We start from the raw sequence: 16,265 nt of genomic DNA on the forward strand, positions 1-16,265 counted from the left end.
TGTCATCACAATCTTTAATTGGGAGTAATTGGCATTTATTTAAATTTAAAGTCAACCCTGAAGCTTTAGAGAAATTTTGAATAACCTGTAGAGCAACAGGGACCTGACTAGCATTTTTTAGAAAAATAGTGGTATCGTCTGCCAATTGACTGATAAAAATGTCTTTATCAGCTATTGTAATACCCTTCGTATCACTACTATAAATATGAGATGCTAGGATTTGAGTACAGAGTATAAAAAGGTAAGGGCTAGCGGGGCATCCTTGACGTATACCACGTGTAAGATTAAATCTTGAAGTCGTGCCATTTTTCATTTTTATGGAGCAATTTGCATTTGGATAGAGAGCCTTCACAGCGTCACAGAACCTGTCACCAAAGCCAAATTTTTTAAGTGTTAGAAAAATAAATTCATGCTCAATTGAGTCAAAGGCTTTATAGAAATCTAGGAAGAGGATAAAAGATTGATCAAGTATTAAATCAGGGTAGTCTAAGATGTCTAGTACAAGTCTGATATTGTTAGAGATATGACGGTTTCTCATAAACCCGGACTGTGTTTCATCTATGACATAATCAAGAACATCTTTGATTCTCCCTGCTAGCATCAAAGCCATAATTTTGTAGTCATTATTCAATAAACAAATTGGACGCCAATTATCTATATACAGTATATCTTTGTTCAGCTTAGGCAATAATGTGATTAGGCCTTGAGTGAGACTTGGTGGAAGTGAACCTTTCTCAATACTTTCTGTGAAAACCTGCAGTAAGAAGGGTGCAAACATATCTGAAAAAACCTTATAGAATTCTGCAACCAACCCATCTGTACCTGGGGATTTATTTTTTTTAAGAAGGGTGATAGATTTACGGACCTCTTCTTCAGTAAACGGGCTGTCACAATAATGCCTGTCAGTATCTACAATGGTTTTAGTATTATTAATAGAAGCAAAAAATTGTGTTGCAAACTCTGAATTATAGTGCGTGTCATATAGGTTTGAGTAAAATTTGCAACAAAATTGCGAGATAGTTTTGGCATCGTCAGTGACAGTACAGTTTATATTAAGCTGATTTATTGAGTTGGTTTTGCAGCGGTGCTTTTCAAGACGAAAAAAGTATGCAGAATTTTGTTCACCTTCCTCCAACCATCTTTTTCTCGACCTTACAAAGGCACCGTCAGCCTTTTGACGATATAGAGCATCTAGATTAGTTTGAAGTTTTCTAAGAAATAATTTATCCTCCTCCGAGAGATCATTAGGATGACGCTGGTACATGGAAGTTATTTGTATGATTAAGTTTTATTCCTCTGCAGCTCTAGTTTTAGCAACTTGGGCTCCATATTGTCTTAAAAATTTACCCGCCTCGTATTTGAATAGCTCCCAATTTACAGAATAGGACCTTTCCTTTTGAGCTTTGTTCCAAAAAAAGTGACATAGTTCTTTTATTTTAGATTTAACAACTGAATGTTCTAATAAAGAGCTATTTAGTTTCCAGTATGAAAATCTATGAGTATTTTCTGACCTGCTTAGTTGCACCTGTGTGTGGATAGCTCTATGATCTGTCAGTGGTGTTGTAAGGACATTGACCATAAAAGCATCATGAGAAATATTATTTGATATTAACCAGAAGTCAATACGTGATTGTCTAGAACCTGTTTGGTTACTCCAAGTGTAAGTTATAGAGTCTGGAAATTTCTCTCTCCAAATATCAATAACGTTCAATTTTTCCATAAACACCTTTAGTCTTCCATTCTGCGTTGAATTTACTCCTGGGGGCCATCTGTCAACTGCATTATTTAGAACTACATTAAAGTCCCCACCAATTATTAGGACTGAGTTCGGGAATTTCGAGAGCCAAAAGAGAATTCTCTCTTCAACTGAGTCTAGTAACTTATTATTTTCAACTGTATTATTGTAACCATATAAGTTGACCATAATAAAGGTTGAATTATTATAACTTACAACATGGCAAATGTAATGACCTAAAGAATCCAAATCTGAATGTTGAATAATACCACTAAATGTACCTGTTAGAGTTGTAACTCCAGCTGACCTTTCTGTACCATGTGAGCACCACACATCACCACCCCATTGGGACCTCCAGAAGTTCACATCAGAACATATCGAGTGACTCTCTTGAAGAAAACAAAAGTCAGTTTTATACTTCTTAGCAAAGAGAAATATGGCTTTACGTTTACATATTTGTCTTAACCCCCTGGCATTAAGGGATAAAATGGACAATGACAGTGCAATAAGAACAGCGAACAAAAACAAGAAACAAACAAATGTAGAGTTTTTGAGTTTAAAGTGTCTCTCAGTAAGGGACCGAGTGCTGCATTTCAATGAAAGTGCTCGGTGAAAACTGTAAACAACAAAAAGAGAAAAAAGTAGCCATAAAGGCATATGTAACATATTTCGGGAACTTTTTTTTTTTTTTTTTTTAAGTATTTTACCCTCTCTTTTTTTTTTTTTTTTTTTTTTAAAGAAAACAGAACTTAGCTGCGCTGTGAATAAGTTACATTGTAAACAAGAGTTACACTTCAGGTTTTAACATTAGCAGAGGTGACCGGGTCCTTGGGTTCTTCAGGTGGGAAAACTTCCATTCCCTAGCTTGCTCCGGCGTTTCTTCTGCACTTTGGTGAGGTCTAGTGCGAAGCTGAGAACATGTTCTTTTATTTGAGATACGGGGACTTGATGGCAGCCCTCCACAGCTCCTCTTTGACAACTCTGTGGGAGAATCTGATGATGATGCCTCTGGGTCTGTCTGCGCTGGGGGTCTTGGGACCCACACGGTGCACAGCATCGATGGTGTCAAGAATACGGGCTTTTTTCTCTGGCATAACTGCCTGGCAGATGCTGATGGTCAGCGCACGTACATCTTCCTTTGCCGTTTCTTTGACCCCATAAAGCCTTAGATTCATCCTCCGAGAGTGGCTTTCCAAGTCGTCGATCTTCTTCTGGTATGTGTTCATTCGCTCTTCTCCTTTAGAGACCTTAGTTTCCAGGACTTTCACTTGACCTTTTACATCTTTGATTTCCTCACAAGCAAAATCAACCGTCTTCTTGAGCCCCTCTATCAACAGCGCCAGACGGTCCGCTCTCTCGTTAATAAGCTTCGATAAGCTAGCGACCACATCTGCATTCTCTAGGCCGGACACATGCATCACTTTTTCCGGTGCTGGAGAATGGCAAGGGGTAACAGGGAGAGGTGGAAACTCGTTCATGTCTTCGGCCATTTGAAGAGGTAAAGGTTCAGCAGCATAATCGTGACAGTTGTCAATCAGCGGGTTGCCTACCGTGACCAGGTTGTTAGCATAGCAATCTGTTACCTTGGTCTTGTCTGCCGATTTTCTCTTCTCACGTGGAAGCGGCATTTTTCACTTTGCTTCGGTCAAGCAGGCTTTTGAAGAACCGCTGCGATAACAGTTCAAGAAAGGGGCTGCAATTCCGTTTTCACCGGTTTTTAAAAAGAATAGTTGCAGAGCTCGGCAGTAAGCGTCCTTACTCGGCCATCTTGGAACGCCCCCCCCCCTGCAGCTGGGTGCTCTTGGGGTTGCATGGGGGCCCATGACGTCGAGGGGCACTTCCAGGTAGGGCCCCGAGCTGAAGGGGGCCCCGAGGAACGGCTGATATCAGTCAGTTTCAATGACAAATTAAAGGCGCTACACTAGACGCTGCAACGACAGCGTGTCGAAAATCCCCCGCATGGGGCCCTTTCCGAGTACTCACCGGTTAGTTGCTGGTAGGAGGGCCCCGACAGACGGCGGATATCAGCGACACAACTTGAAATCCTCCGTATAATTTACACTGACACGTCGGGAAACCTACCTAATGGGGCCATGACTGCATTTGCACTTCATGCCACTAGGTGTGCTGTTTGCATGTTCAACCTTATTTTACACAGACACCACAGAAGAAGAGGGGCCCCTGAAGTGTGGGTTGTCTCTGGGTTGTCTCAGGACGTGGTGATATGTTCAATGATGCGATGCAGCGTTTTTTCAGTAAGAAAGAAGAACTGAACGATCGTTTCTGCACATTTTATTTACTTAGTACCAGCTAAGCTGTATCACAAGCAGTTCCTGTACTCAGGAGACCAGACTCTCCCTGGCAGACCCTGGCTCAGCCTCATGCCGCCCGGACCCTGACAGACGAGTTTGCAGAGAGAAAAGCCAGGAAGGTGCAGCTGTAAGGTCAGCAGAGACAGGCAGCGCTGTTGTGTATTTAGATGATCAAGAGCTTTTAATGTGTTGTTCCGGTGCGCCGTCACCACATTGTGTTAGGAAGCTGAGCTGTAATGCTCATCCTCTTTTCTTTTTTCTTCTCTTTTTTTTTCCACACAAGACCATTTCTAATGACTGACAGATATTTGATTTTTATGGGCGTTTTTTTTACCTTCATCTGAGTGTTTTTTTTGTTTGAAAAGTGTATAATTTCTGGCATTGGGGGCACATATAAGAATTCTGCATGAGGGCCCAGTGTGAGGTAAATCCGCCACTGGGTAACAGCCTGGACTCCAGGCCCTGGAGCCTCAGGGAAGAGAACTTTGTTGTGTTTTTTAGAATCGCTGGACCAGAGAGGAGACCCAGTGGGACCAGAGGACCAGAGAGGAGACCCAGTGGGACCAGAGGACCAGAGAGGAGACCCAGTGGGACCAGAGGACCAGAGAGGAGACCCAGTGGGACCAGAGGACCAGAGGACTGGGGATGTTTACGGGCCATTCAGTCCTGCGGGGACGTCCACCTCGGACTGAGGGGGCGAAACTTTGGACATTGAGGAGCATTCGGTTTATTTCATGACTTTCAGCGATTTGAGGCTTTTTTTTTTTTCTTTTTTGGGAGGGGACTTCTACTCAATTTCTATTTGAATACAAGTGAACAAAATATGTTGTCTGAGTTAAGTGATCAAAAAGAAAAGGAAAAAGTGTATCCAATAAAATCTACATATGTAACATGACACTGATAACATGCAGGATAGGTCAGTCCTCCAGTCAGGTGATTCTGACCATCAGCCTGGCTCTCCATCTGGAGATGGTCCCGGGCGCTCTGCAGCCCACCGCTCCTGACGGAATGCTTCAGCGGCATCAAAGGAAGGCTTAAATGCAGAGGACACATTTTGTTGTACATTTGTTGTATAATGACAAATGAAGCACCTTACCTTACACATATTTCCACTCAGTTCTCACAGCGCAGAGCGACGCAGCACGGAGACATTTAAACACATGCAGTGTTTTCTGTTGAAGCCACCAGGAGCAGCGCCGAGCGGCCAGGGGCTGGTTTTCTGTTGGGGGGTTTCTTGGTGGAATAAATGTCGGGTTTGGACTCACGTTGTTTCTGGTCTGTTTGTTAATCACCTGCTGGTAGCTGTTTATCCGCAGTGACCTTATAGAGCGTCGCTTTGGAAAAGACGGGCGAGTCGTTACAGACTGACCGTCTGGAAAGATACAGAAGTGGAGAAGCTCTTGGAGTGTTAGAGGGAACTTTCTACCACCACCATTTATTTATTTTTGAATCTATCTATCTATCAGGGACAATGCATATTGATCCAGACTTGTGTTTCAGCAGTCGTGTAATGTGCCAGAGTGAGCCATGGACTGATTCACATCTGTACGGTGAGGAAGCCGCTCTCAGGAAGCCGTGAATAAACGTTCTGGTCGTCCTGCTGCAGTGCAGAGAGCGATCAGAGGAAACAGTCTGGTCAAAGCAGTCACTCAGACGAAGCGTTTAGATGTGTGTTCAAAGTTCAGCAGTACTCTGACATCCTTTATCCAGTCTGCTGCTCGTACGGCTCCACTCCGTTCACTCCTTCTTTATCCTCCTTCCTTTTCTTCCAGAGTTTCTCTGGAGGGTTCTCTCTCTCTCTCACTCTCAGTTGAGTAGTACGCTGTAATTACGTCGCAGTCAGCTCGCAGGTGATGGCGTTCGATTACTCTATTGTTTACCTTTCTCGGCCTGCCTGACCATCATGCATTGCGTGTCAGTCACATGGTTTTCCCAGCTCTATCACATGAGCTAATCCAGGCATGTCAGTGGAAGAACGTCTATCAGCGCTGTTTGGTCAGGATGAGGATCAGAGGATTAATGTGCAGGAGGAGTTGAAGTTTTTCTGTGAACCATCAGCTCAAATCAATGATCAGCAGTCTGCCAACATTTTCTGACCCAAGTTGATCAAAAGAAACAAAGTAAACAAATGAACATCACTGTCCTTGGGTCTTAAACTGAGCTTCTGTTCTCGAAGCTCCTCAGTAAAAAAAGACAACATTGTTCCATCGTCACATTTATTCATTTGTGAAAATAGGATTGATTCACGTTAGTTCTCATCACATACAGGCCTCCGCTGTTGCTACTCTCCGCTCATCTGACAAGAACCGCTTCTGAAAAGGGTCCTGAACATGCAGACTGCTCTCTCCCAGCCCCAGAACCGCAGACAAGGACCAGAACCGCAGACAAGGACCAGAACCACAGACAAGGACCAGAACCACAGGAGGCAAGGACCAGAACTGCAGTGGGGAGTCAAAGTACCGCAGACGGTGAGTACCAGAACCAGCCAAATGTAACATGGTCTCATCTTACGGTACATATCCCAGCCGTTTGGAACCGGAAGAACGGGCAGCAAGTTGAGAAATGGGTTTCATGTGACGCCATGTCTGAACTGCAGGGGGCAGAACTGAGTCCCTGAAGAGCCGCAGTCTGTCTGGTCCCACACTGGATGCATCCAGAACCAGAACCCATCACACCCGGTGTCCAGAACGTTCCGTTCAGGCTGGTTCTGTCCAGAACGTTGCAGGTTGGAAAACGGATCAGTTGAACAACAGGTTTCCTCACATCAGGAGAGAATGTTGATTCACACCGAAGTCCAATATCTTTATATATTACTGTTATTTAAAGGTCTTCAATCACTGAACATGAGGATTCCAGCTTCAGGCGGTTTGTGTTCAGTTTATGAGTTTTGGCTTTTGTCTGCTTCTTCAACTCAGCAGCATCAGAACTGGAAAGATTCGGATCAGCACACAAAACATTCCACAGCGATCGAAAACAGACGATCAAGGGTTCAAATCGATCAATACCCAATGATCAATGGTCGAGATCCATCAATAACAGAGGATTAATGGTTCAGATCGATCAATAAATGACAATCAGAGGTTCAAATTAAATGATTATTTCTCCTCAGAAACAGCTGAAACTGCAGCCTGGGTGAGTCTGACAACGGTTCTTATAGTCAAGCAGACGGGTCCTGGGCTCCCGGTCCTGGGTTCTAGGGTCCGGGGTCTGGGAACTCCGGCGTTTCTTCATCTACATCACTTTATTCTCTAACTGGGTTTGAGCTTCAGATGACAAACTCAGCAGCTCCCGGGAAATGAGGACAGAAAGAAACACGACAATCGACCCGATCCCCCCCCCCCCACCACACACACACACACACACACACACACACACACACACACAACACACACACACACACACACACACACACACACACAACACACACACACACACACACACACACGTTTCTTAAAAAAGTAATAAAACAAAATGCACTTTCAGAGGACGATTAAAAACGACTCAATGGGTGACAGGAAGTGGCACGTGCACGCGCACACACACACCTGGGGCGCTCATGTTCACAGACCAGCAGAAAAAAACATTGATTTAAAAAAAATAAATTTCCCATGAGTCTTTGGGCTCCGTTCGTACCGGTGGCGATGACATCACTGGACCACAGATCGGATGTCACCTGTTAAGCCCCGCCTCCCCCGCAGACAGTCGCACTGTGTCCCTATGTGGGGGCGGAGGTGGGTGGAGCCGGGGGTCAAAGGGCGTGGGCTGGGAGGGCAGGTCACAGAGGAGAGGAGGACAGGCGGGGACAGGCGGGGACAGGCGGGTGTCTCGCCTCCATCCCGGCTGGACGGAGGGCGGAGGACAGACGGGTGGAGCCACCTAGCGGTTGCTCTTGGCCGCCTCCTTGGCTGCCAGGATGAGCGGGGTGAGGCTGGACAGCGGCTTGGCCGTCTTCAGGAACTGGTGCTGAGGAGAGGACACAGGACAGAGGACACAGGACACAGGAAAGAGGACACAGGACACAGGACACAGAACAGAGGACACAGAACAGAGAACAGAGGACAGAGGATACAGGACACAGGATACAGGACACAGAACAGAGGACACAGGACACAGAACAGAGGACACAGAACAGAGGACACAGGACAGAGGATACAGGACACAGAACAGAGGATACAGGACACAGAACAGAGGACAGAGGACAGCAGGTCAGTCTGAGCTGCACCCGGTCCCGGGTGACTGATTGTGATTCAGTGATTCGGCTTCAGAAAGGCTTCATGTTCAAACAGCGATGTTTTGAAAACCATGTCTGTTTCCACGGAAACCGCAGAAACACTGAAAACCATGTTCTACTGTTTGTAAAGAAAGAACACGGAGAACAGCCCACTCTAGCATAGGGCTGTCACGAAATCAAATTTTCTCTTCACGATTATCGTGGGCAAAAAATATCACGATAACGATATTATCACGATATCAGCAAAAATTTAACTAATAATGGTACAAACATTCAGATTCATCTTTAATTTATTTTTGTTTGTTTTCTCTCTTTTTCCCAGATGAATTACATTCAGAATACCTGTCAAATGAGGTGTTGAAACAATATGAGAACAGTAACTGTACAGCTGCATACCAAAGTGTAGTTACACTCAACTAATTAAATCTGATGAACTGATTAACAGAGGATCCACAGCTGAGGCGTCATTTACGTAGGGTTGGTGGGTTATGAAAACCCACGGGCCCTGTTGGGGTGAAATCCTGTACCTCCACCACACTGCCGAGAATTTTTGTTTGTTTGTTTGTTTAAATCGGAGGCGGAATGAGCAGCAGCTGCTTCTCTCCAGCCAGAGGCGCCGCTACTGGCTAGGGCCCCGAGCTGAAGGGGGCCCCGAGGGACGGCTGACATCAGTCAGTTTCAATGACAAATTTAAGGCGCTACACTAGACGCTGCAACGACAACGTGTCGAAAATCCCCCACATGGGGCCCTTTAGAGTACTCACCGGTTAGTTGCTAGAAGGGGGCCGGCGGAGAAGACGGCGGATATCAGCGACACAACTTGAAATCCCCGAACACGTTACAATGACACGTCTGGAACCCACCTAATGGGGCCCCACTACTACCCGGCTTGCATCAACGTGCAGTCAGTGTTGCTAAACACACTTTCTTCGGGTTAGGATCGAGCGTCTCACTGTCGTTGTCGGCCACCGCCGACATGTTTAGTTCACTCGTGACGCTCGCTGGGAGCCGCTAGCTAGGAGCTGTGCCGCTACCGGAGACGGAGCAGGGCGGAAGAACAGGAGCAGAGTTTGAAAATACACTTCAACACGTTTCAAGCGGGACTAGATCCTCTTTACGATATTATCATGTGCGCATTTTGAACACAATATTGAAATTTCATTTTTTAATACCACGATTATCGTCAATACCGGTTTACCGTGACAGCCCTACTCTAGCATGAACACTGGAGAACTCAGACACTCATGAGGACAGAACACCAGGTTGGACTGTTGTTATGGTGACTGTCAACTAAAACTACCAAGTCCCGGAGGGTCTGGACCAGGACTGGAGACTCTGGAGTTTCTGCTGCCTGCATTGAGACGGAACCTGACTGTTTTCACAACGTTCCACTTTGGGCCTCGTTTTCCTGAAGTTGCGTTCCCAGTGAAGCGTCGTCATGGAGACGGACACAAGATTCCTGGAGTTGTGTTTCCATTGTGGTGTAACCTCAGTCCACACTGGTCTGGGTCCACCTGATGACCTGATCAGAGCCTGGAGTGACCCTAGACGCCCCCTGTGGTGCAGATGTGAACTTCAACAGTAAACCTGCTGCGACTGAAATGCTGAAATCCACGCAGCAGCGCCCCCTGGAGACAGGCGTCTCTTCAGAGGGACGGGCTATGAGGGCTGAAGGGAGAACATGTAAAAGAGTCGGAGCTCATTGCTGGAAGAACGACCAAAAACAGCAGAGGAGACATGAAACAAGCTGCTCAGTGATTCTAGGAAGAGCCTGATGGCTGTATTGTGATGAGCAGCTGAAGATTCCTGAACCACTGTCTTCATTTTCCAAATCCACGAGATATTGAGAAGTGTGGGAATGATTCTGGACATGCACTTTTTGTTCAAACGTAAATAAAAGCAGAGAAATATTTTATTTCCACGACGGTGCTACTTGTACATCATCTTATTAACTTTAGGACGAACCCTGGATCATTTCTGCTCAAAAACATGTGTGTGGCTGGTTTAAAAGTAACTCTGAGCCTAAAAGATAAAAAACACTCGTCCACCGCCTGCGTTTGACGAGGCGTCTGTCCTCTCAGGAGAAAACCTGTCCCTGCAGCAGATCTGTCCTCAGAGACGTGTCCACACTTCACGAGCCCCTCGTCACTGCTGGGAATCACATGACTGGTCCAACTCCACATGGAGAGCAGACGATCAGACCACCTGGGTTAGTAAGAGCCTTCATCACCCTCATAATCCACTACCACCATCATCATCATCACCTACACCATCACCAACACCACCACCATCACGTTTTTGTGTCTCCTGTCTGGACAGACGGAGGAAACATCCACCCCGAGCAGGCGACACCCCCGCCCCGCCCCGCCGTTTACATGTTGTTGCCGTGGTAACAGAGTGTGTACCTGCAGCAGTTCCTTGGCGGAGCCTCTTTTCTCCACGTCCATCTCCAGACATCTGTTCAGAAAGTCTCTGAACGTGACGGACAGCTTCTCCGGGTTCTGCAGCTCCGGAGTGCCGTTAGTGGCAATGAGATACAGCGCCTGCACACACACAACACACACACAACACACACACACACACACACACACACACACACACACACAACAACACACACACATTACTGAGCAGTAGAAGCAGGTCTTGCTGCCATCTAGTGGTGATTTTCGGCTTGTCCACCTCAACACGGGATCTTCCTCCCACCACAGCTGGGATTCGAACCCAGGGCCTCAGAATGGTGGACAGGCCTGAACACTGGAGCGCTACAGAGGAGCCCCTGGCTACACGGGAAAGATCCAAAGCTCCAGAAGATTTATTTTCTACCTCCGTGACTCTGAGTGATTTGATGGATTAGCTGGTTTTCTCCAGCTGAAGCTCAGTGAGGTCTGGACTGTAGACCAGAGGTCCAGGCTTGTTGCTCATGAGCCGAGGCAGCCTGGGTCATCTGACCGGCGGAGCCCCGTGGAGCCGGTGCTCCCGGTTCCGACTCACCCTCAGCGGGTTCTCGTTGAGGTACGGCGGCTCTCCCTCCACCATCTCGATGGCCATGATGCCCAGAGACCAGATGTCCACCTTGGGGCCGTAGGCCTTGCGGGTCACGACCTCTGGGGCCATCCAGTACGGCGTCCCCACCATGGTGCTGCGCTTGCTCTGCTCCGGGGTGATCTGGGCGCAGAAGCCGAAGTCCGCTGAGGACAGGGAGGAACAGGGTCAGGCCTGCAGGTCCAGAAACACCCGGACCTTCAGCAGGAACAGAGACTTGTGGGAGCCGGGCGGCAGGCTGACGGTCACAGGACCAAACCATTCTGGAAACTTCTTCAATGACAAAATCAGAACTATCAAACTGAGAGCACTCTCCCCAAAGTGGTGACAGACCGACCAACCACATCCTCAGATCTGTCGGGAGAACCTAACTCACAGCTGCTTGGTTTCCATCCTGTTGAACTCTGAGTTCCTCATCTAAACCTACAACTTGTACATTAGATCCAATCCCAACAGGACTGTTTAAAGACATTTTCCCCCTGATCAGTACATCAATATTAGATCAGATCAACTTATCCTTAGTGACAGGCTATGTTCCACAGGCCTTTAAGGGTGCTTTCACACCTACAGCATGTGGTCCGCTTGAAGCGGACTAGAGTCCCTAACTCCTGCAGGTTTGGTTCGTATGCGCTGGTGTGAAAGCGGACTAGTTAGTTTTGGTCCGGGACAAAGAACCGTACCGAGACCACCTCCTCGAGGAGGCGGTCTCGGTCCTGTCCGCTCTATTGTGGAGAAGGCTTTTTGGTCGGCGGAGGCTTCCGTAGCAGGTCGTGCGGCGCATCACGTCACACATGCTGGCCAATCAGGGTTCACTTCCGTCACCCAAAACACACTATTGTGTGAACAGCGCCACCAAGGGGCAGGAGGGTCATAGTGGATAGTTCATCTGCAAAAACAAGTGGTGTGAATACGAACCGAACTAGTTGACAGCTGCGACATTTATGAATAATTTATGTTCGAACCGAACCACTCTAGCGGACTAGTAGGTGTGAAAGCACCCTAAGTTCTGTTATTAAACCTCTCCTCAAAAAGCCCCCCTTGATCCAGGTGTTCTGGTAAAAGCCACTAATGATCTTCTCACAGCCTCAGATAGAGGACTGGTCTCTGTTCTGTTCTCTGTTCTGGTCCTGTTAGATCTCAGTGCTGCATTCCACACTGCTGATCATGAGATTCTACTACAGACACTAGAATATACTATCGGGATTAAAGGTTCAGCATTAAACTGGTTTCAATCATATTTAACAGACAGGTTCCACTTTGTTCATGTTAATGACGATTCTTCAGCCCGGATCAAAGTTAAATATGGAGTCCCACAGGGTTCTGTTTTAGGACCTATACTCTTCTCATTATACATGCTTCCTGTAGGAACATCATCAGGAAACACTCCGTTATCAGATCTACCTCTCCCTGAAACAAGGCGACACCGATCAACTGGTCAGACTGGACGTTTGTCTTAACGACATAAAAACCTGGAGGAGTCTGAATGTTCTCCTCCTAAATTCAGATAAAACAGAAGTTATTTTATTTGGAGAGAAATGATCTAATCAAACACTGAGCCTGGACGGCTCTACTTTAAACTGAAGTGACACAGAGGAACCTGGAGTGACCTTTGACCTTTAACTCCCACATTAAACAGGTCTGCAGGACCTCCTCCTTCCACCTGCGTGCTATTTGGGGCGGCTGTGGTTCAGTGGGGAGAGCGGTCGACTCACAATTAGAGGGTTGTTAGTTCGATTCCTGTCTCCCCCTGTCTGCATGTTGAAGTGTCCTTGGCAAGACACTGAACCCCAAACTGCCCCAGTGGACGGACTGAGCGCCCTGCATGGCGGCCGCCTCCACTGGTGTGAATGTGTGAATGTGTGAATGTGATCCTGCAGTGCAAAGCGCTTTGGGCTCTGACTGCAGGGTAAAAAGGGCCCAGTCCTGGACCGCTCTGCCGGACCCTGCCGGAGCCTGCCGGAGCCTGCCGGAGCCTGCCGAGCCTGCCGAGCCTGCCGGACCCTGCCGGACCCTGCCGGACCCTGCCGAGCCGAGACTCACTCAGCTTGACGGAGCCGTCCATCCCCAGCAGGATGTTGTCGCTCTTGATGTCTCGGTGGATGACCTGGTTCTGGTGCAGGAACTCCAGCGCCTGGAGACACTGGACACAAAGACAAGACAGAATCCTGACTCACAACCAGGAACCTGGACCCACACGGAGACCCGCAGAGACCTGGACCATCAACAACCATCAAATACTGTGAACACCCCATTAAAAGAACTGAAACAGCAGGCCAGTCCCTGGTCGGATCCCTGGTGCCCAGTACCCAGTCAGTAGTCTGGTCCGTCCCCAGGTCCAGTCCCCGTCAGTAGTCTGGTCCCGTCCCAGTCAGTACCAGTCAGTAGTCTGGTCCCGTCCCAGTCCAGTCCCAGGTCAGTAGTCTGGTCCCGTCCCCAGTCCAGTACCCAGTCTGTAGTCTCGGTCCCGTCCCCGGTCCCGTCCCCATTCTGTAGTCCGGTCCCATTCCAGGTCCGCAGTCCAGCCTGACCCCCGTCCGGAGTCTGGTCCAGACCCGGGCCATCATCCAGTCCAGACCCCGATTCGGTCCCGTCACCCAGTCCGGTCCACTCCCCAGTGTGCAAGTCCAGTCCAGTCCAGTCCCCGGTCTGTAGTCCGACTCGTCCCAAGTCTGCAGTCCAGTGGCCCCGTCCTCGGTCCCATCTCGTCTCGGTCCCGTCCCCGGTACCGTCCCGTCCCCGGTCCCGTCCCGTCCCGTCCCGGTCCCGTCCCCTGCAGCCCGAGGCGGGGCTGGTACCTACCATCTCTGCACACGGCGGCGATCTGAGCCTCGTCCATGCAGGTCTCCGTCACCACGTCGGTCAGCGAGCCTCCAGCCAGGTACTCCATGACCACCCACAGCTCGTCCCCCACCAGGTAACTATGGAAACCAGGACAAGCGCTCAGGAGACACACGTCAAAGGTCCCGGTTTGAAACGGACACACGAATGAAGAGAACCGCTGAAGAGTTCCTGCACACCGGACTGAGCCGTCCAGACCGGACGTCCCTCCGTCCAGCTCAGAGCTCCACCAGCAGGGACGTCTGCTTCACACCCGGAATCACAATCTGGACCGTCGAACCAGAACACGGCGCCAGAGATGCTTCCATCGCCCCAGAAGTTAAAGTTGCTGAAGTTCATTTATTTCAGACAGACGCGGATCTGTTCCAGCAACTCCTCCGTTTCACATCTGTACAGTCAACACATCTGCTTCCACGTCCTTTCCTTCCTTCATCTTCTGTTAGATTAAACCTTTTCTGTAGATTCGCTGGTGCTACTTTATTTTCTTGAGAGTCTGTAATTCAACAGGTTCATGACGCTTCAGAAGTTCAGAGTGGAACCTGTGTGGCTCTCTGCAGGAGCGTTCATGACCGTTTCCCCACTGGAGCACGAAGCCTTATCGTCTAACACATCTTATTTAACACAAAAATATTCTCGGGCATCTTTTGTTGCACGTGTGAGATCGGCCATTTCCAGGTCGCCCTTCGTCTCGGAGTTGTGTGTTTGTTCGCTGCTGCGGTTGAAGTCCGTCACATTCAGCAGCTGCAGTCCAGATGAGACCAAGTAAAGTCCGGCCAGAGACATTCCTCTGCTTTAATGTCCAGTTTGAGGAGACAGATAATCCTGAAAACGTCTCAGTGACTCTTTCAAAAAAGGCTAAAACACCGGCTCGTCTCGTCCCAGACGAAAGTGGCGATCGATGAAACCTGTTCGAGTCTGACAGAAACTTCTCAGATCTGCAGTCCGACACCAGGCAGACTCCTGGACGCCGTCTCAGACTGGCTGGACACCCGGCGTCCTCAGTGAATCAGCCAGCGGGACAACAGGGTTTCCACGTGATGACAGCAGTTTGTCACCCATCCTGACTGTTTCCACATTGTCCTCTGAAGACAGACCCGTAACCACGGCAACCACACATTCCACGGCCCAATGGAAAGCAGAATTTACTGAGTGAGAACAACAACAACTCTCAACGGAAACCAATTGCTGCTGCTGAGAACGCTGTGGCTCGGGAAGGAGGGGGAAGATGCTCTATAATCTGGTGTCAGAGGAGGAAGATGCTCCTATAGTCTGGGCTCTGGAGCTGCTCACCTGTCCAGGTAGTTGACGATGTTGGGGTTTTTGTTTTCCCTCATCACCAGGATCTCGTTGATGATCAACTCCTTCTTGGGCTGCTGCTGCAGGTTCATCTGTTTAATGGCAACCTGAGAGAGGCAGGAGACAAATTACCAGCGAGGAGGCGCAGGACACAGACTTCAGAAAACACACCCAGAAGTTCAGGATTCAAACATACCTCCTGTCCTGTAGCCACGTCTATGGCTGTGTACACTGTCCCAGACGCCCTGAGAACACACACACACACACACACGCACACGCACAGACATTCCTGTGTGTCATTGTAAGGTAAGACATTGGAGGTTATGTTTAATAACTATGTAATAAAATTTAACACAATTCATTATCTGATGGACTTCTGAACATCACCCTCACTGTGTGTGTGTGTGGTGTGTGTGTGTGTGTGGTGTGTTGTGTGTGTGTGTGTGTGGGTCATCTCCTGTCTGTACTTCATTCCATTTCTGGTCACACACATGACAGGGGATTCAAAGAATAAATCAGATTTTTAATCAATATAATTCCTGTCAATCAATAATCAGAGGGAAGCTGAAGGACACCGGAGGAAGAGACGGCCGAGTGTTGATCGGAGGGGAGCGGGTTCTGATCAGGGAGTTCAGTCCTGATACCAAGCGGAGGTCTGTGTCCTGGTTAGCTGTTCTCACCGGTTACACAATTCAGTCAACTAGTACAGGGTTTCCCAACCCTGGTCCTCAGGGAACACTATCCTGCATGTTTTGGATGTTTCCCTCTTCCAACACACCTGATTCACATGACCAGCTCGTTATCAAGCTCT

At 48.2% G+C, this 16,265-nt stretch overlaps 1 protein-coding gene across 4 annotated transcripts in view; it reads right to left on the bottom strand.

The window, feature by feature from the left end:
* Window positions 1–6,288: 6,288 nt before the first annotated feature.
* The window catches only part of pak1 (p21 protein (Cdc42/Rac)-activated kinase 1), a 28,752-nt gene continuing 18,775 nt past the window's right edge, over window positions 6,289–16,265 (bottom strand). For 3 of the 4 annotated variants that reach the window (XM_030108353.1, XM_030108354.1, XM_030108355.1), the window contains 7 exons: window positions 15,651–15,699; window positions 15,449–15,561; window positions 14,123–14,238; window positions 13,361–13,462; window positions 11,270–11,466; window positions 10,684–10,821; window positions 6,289–8,010 (listed from right to left, as the gene is read on the bottom strand). In XM_030108353.1, coding sequence (XP_029964213.1) covers window positions 7,924–8,010; window positions 10,684–10,821; window positions 11,270–11,466; window positions 13,361–13,462; window positions 14,123–14,238; window positions 15,449–15,561; window positions 15,651–15,699 — 802 coding nt within the window. In that variant the 3' untranslated portion in view covers window positions 6,289–7,923. Of the gene's footprint in view, window positions 8,011–10,371; window positions 10,484–10,683; window positions 10,822–11,269; window positions 11,467–13,360; window positions 13,463–14,122; window positions 14,239–15,448; window positions 15,562–15,650; window positions 15,700–16,265 lie in introns of those variants that run through there. The other variant, XM_030108356.1, reaches the window with a different exon arrangement.

Source organism: Salarias fasciatus, chromosome 14 (genome assembly GCF_902148845.1).
Source record: "Salarias fasciatus chromosome 14, fSalaFa1.1, whole genome shotgun sequence".
In the NCBI taxonomy this organism is placed as follows: Eukaryota; Metazoa; Chordata; class Actinopteri; order Blenniiformes; family Blenniidae; genus Salarias; species Salarias fasciatus.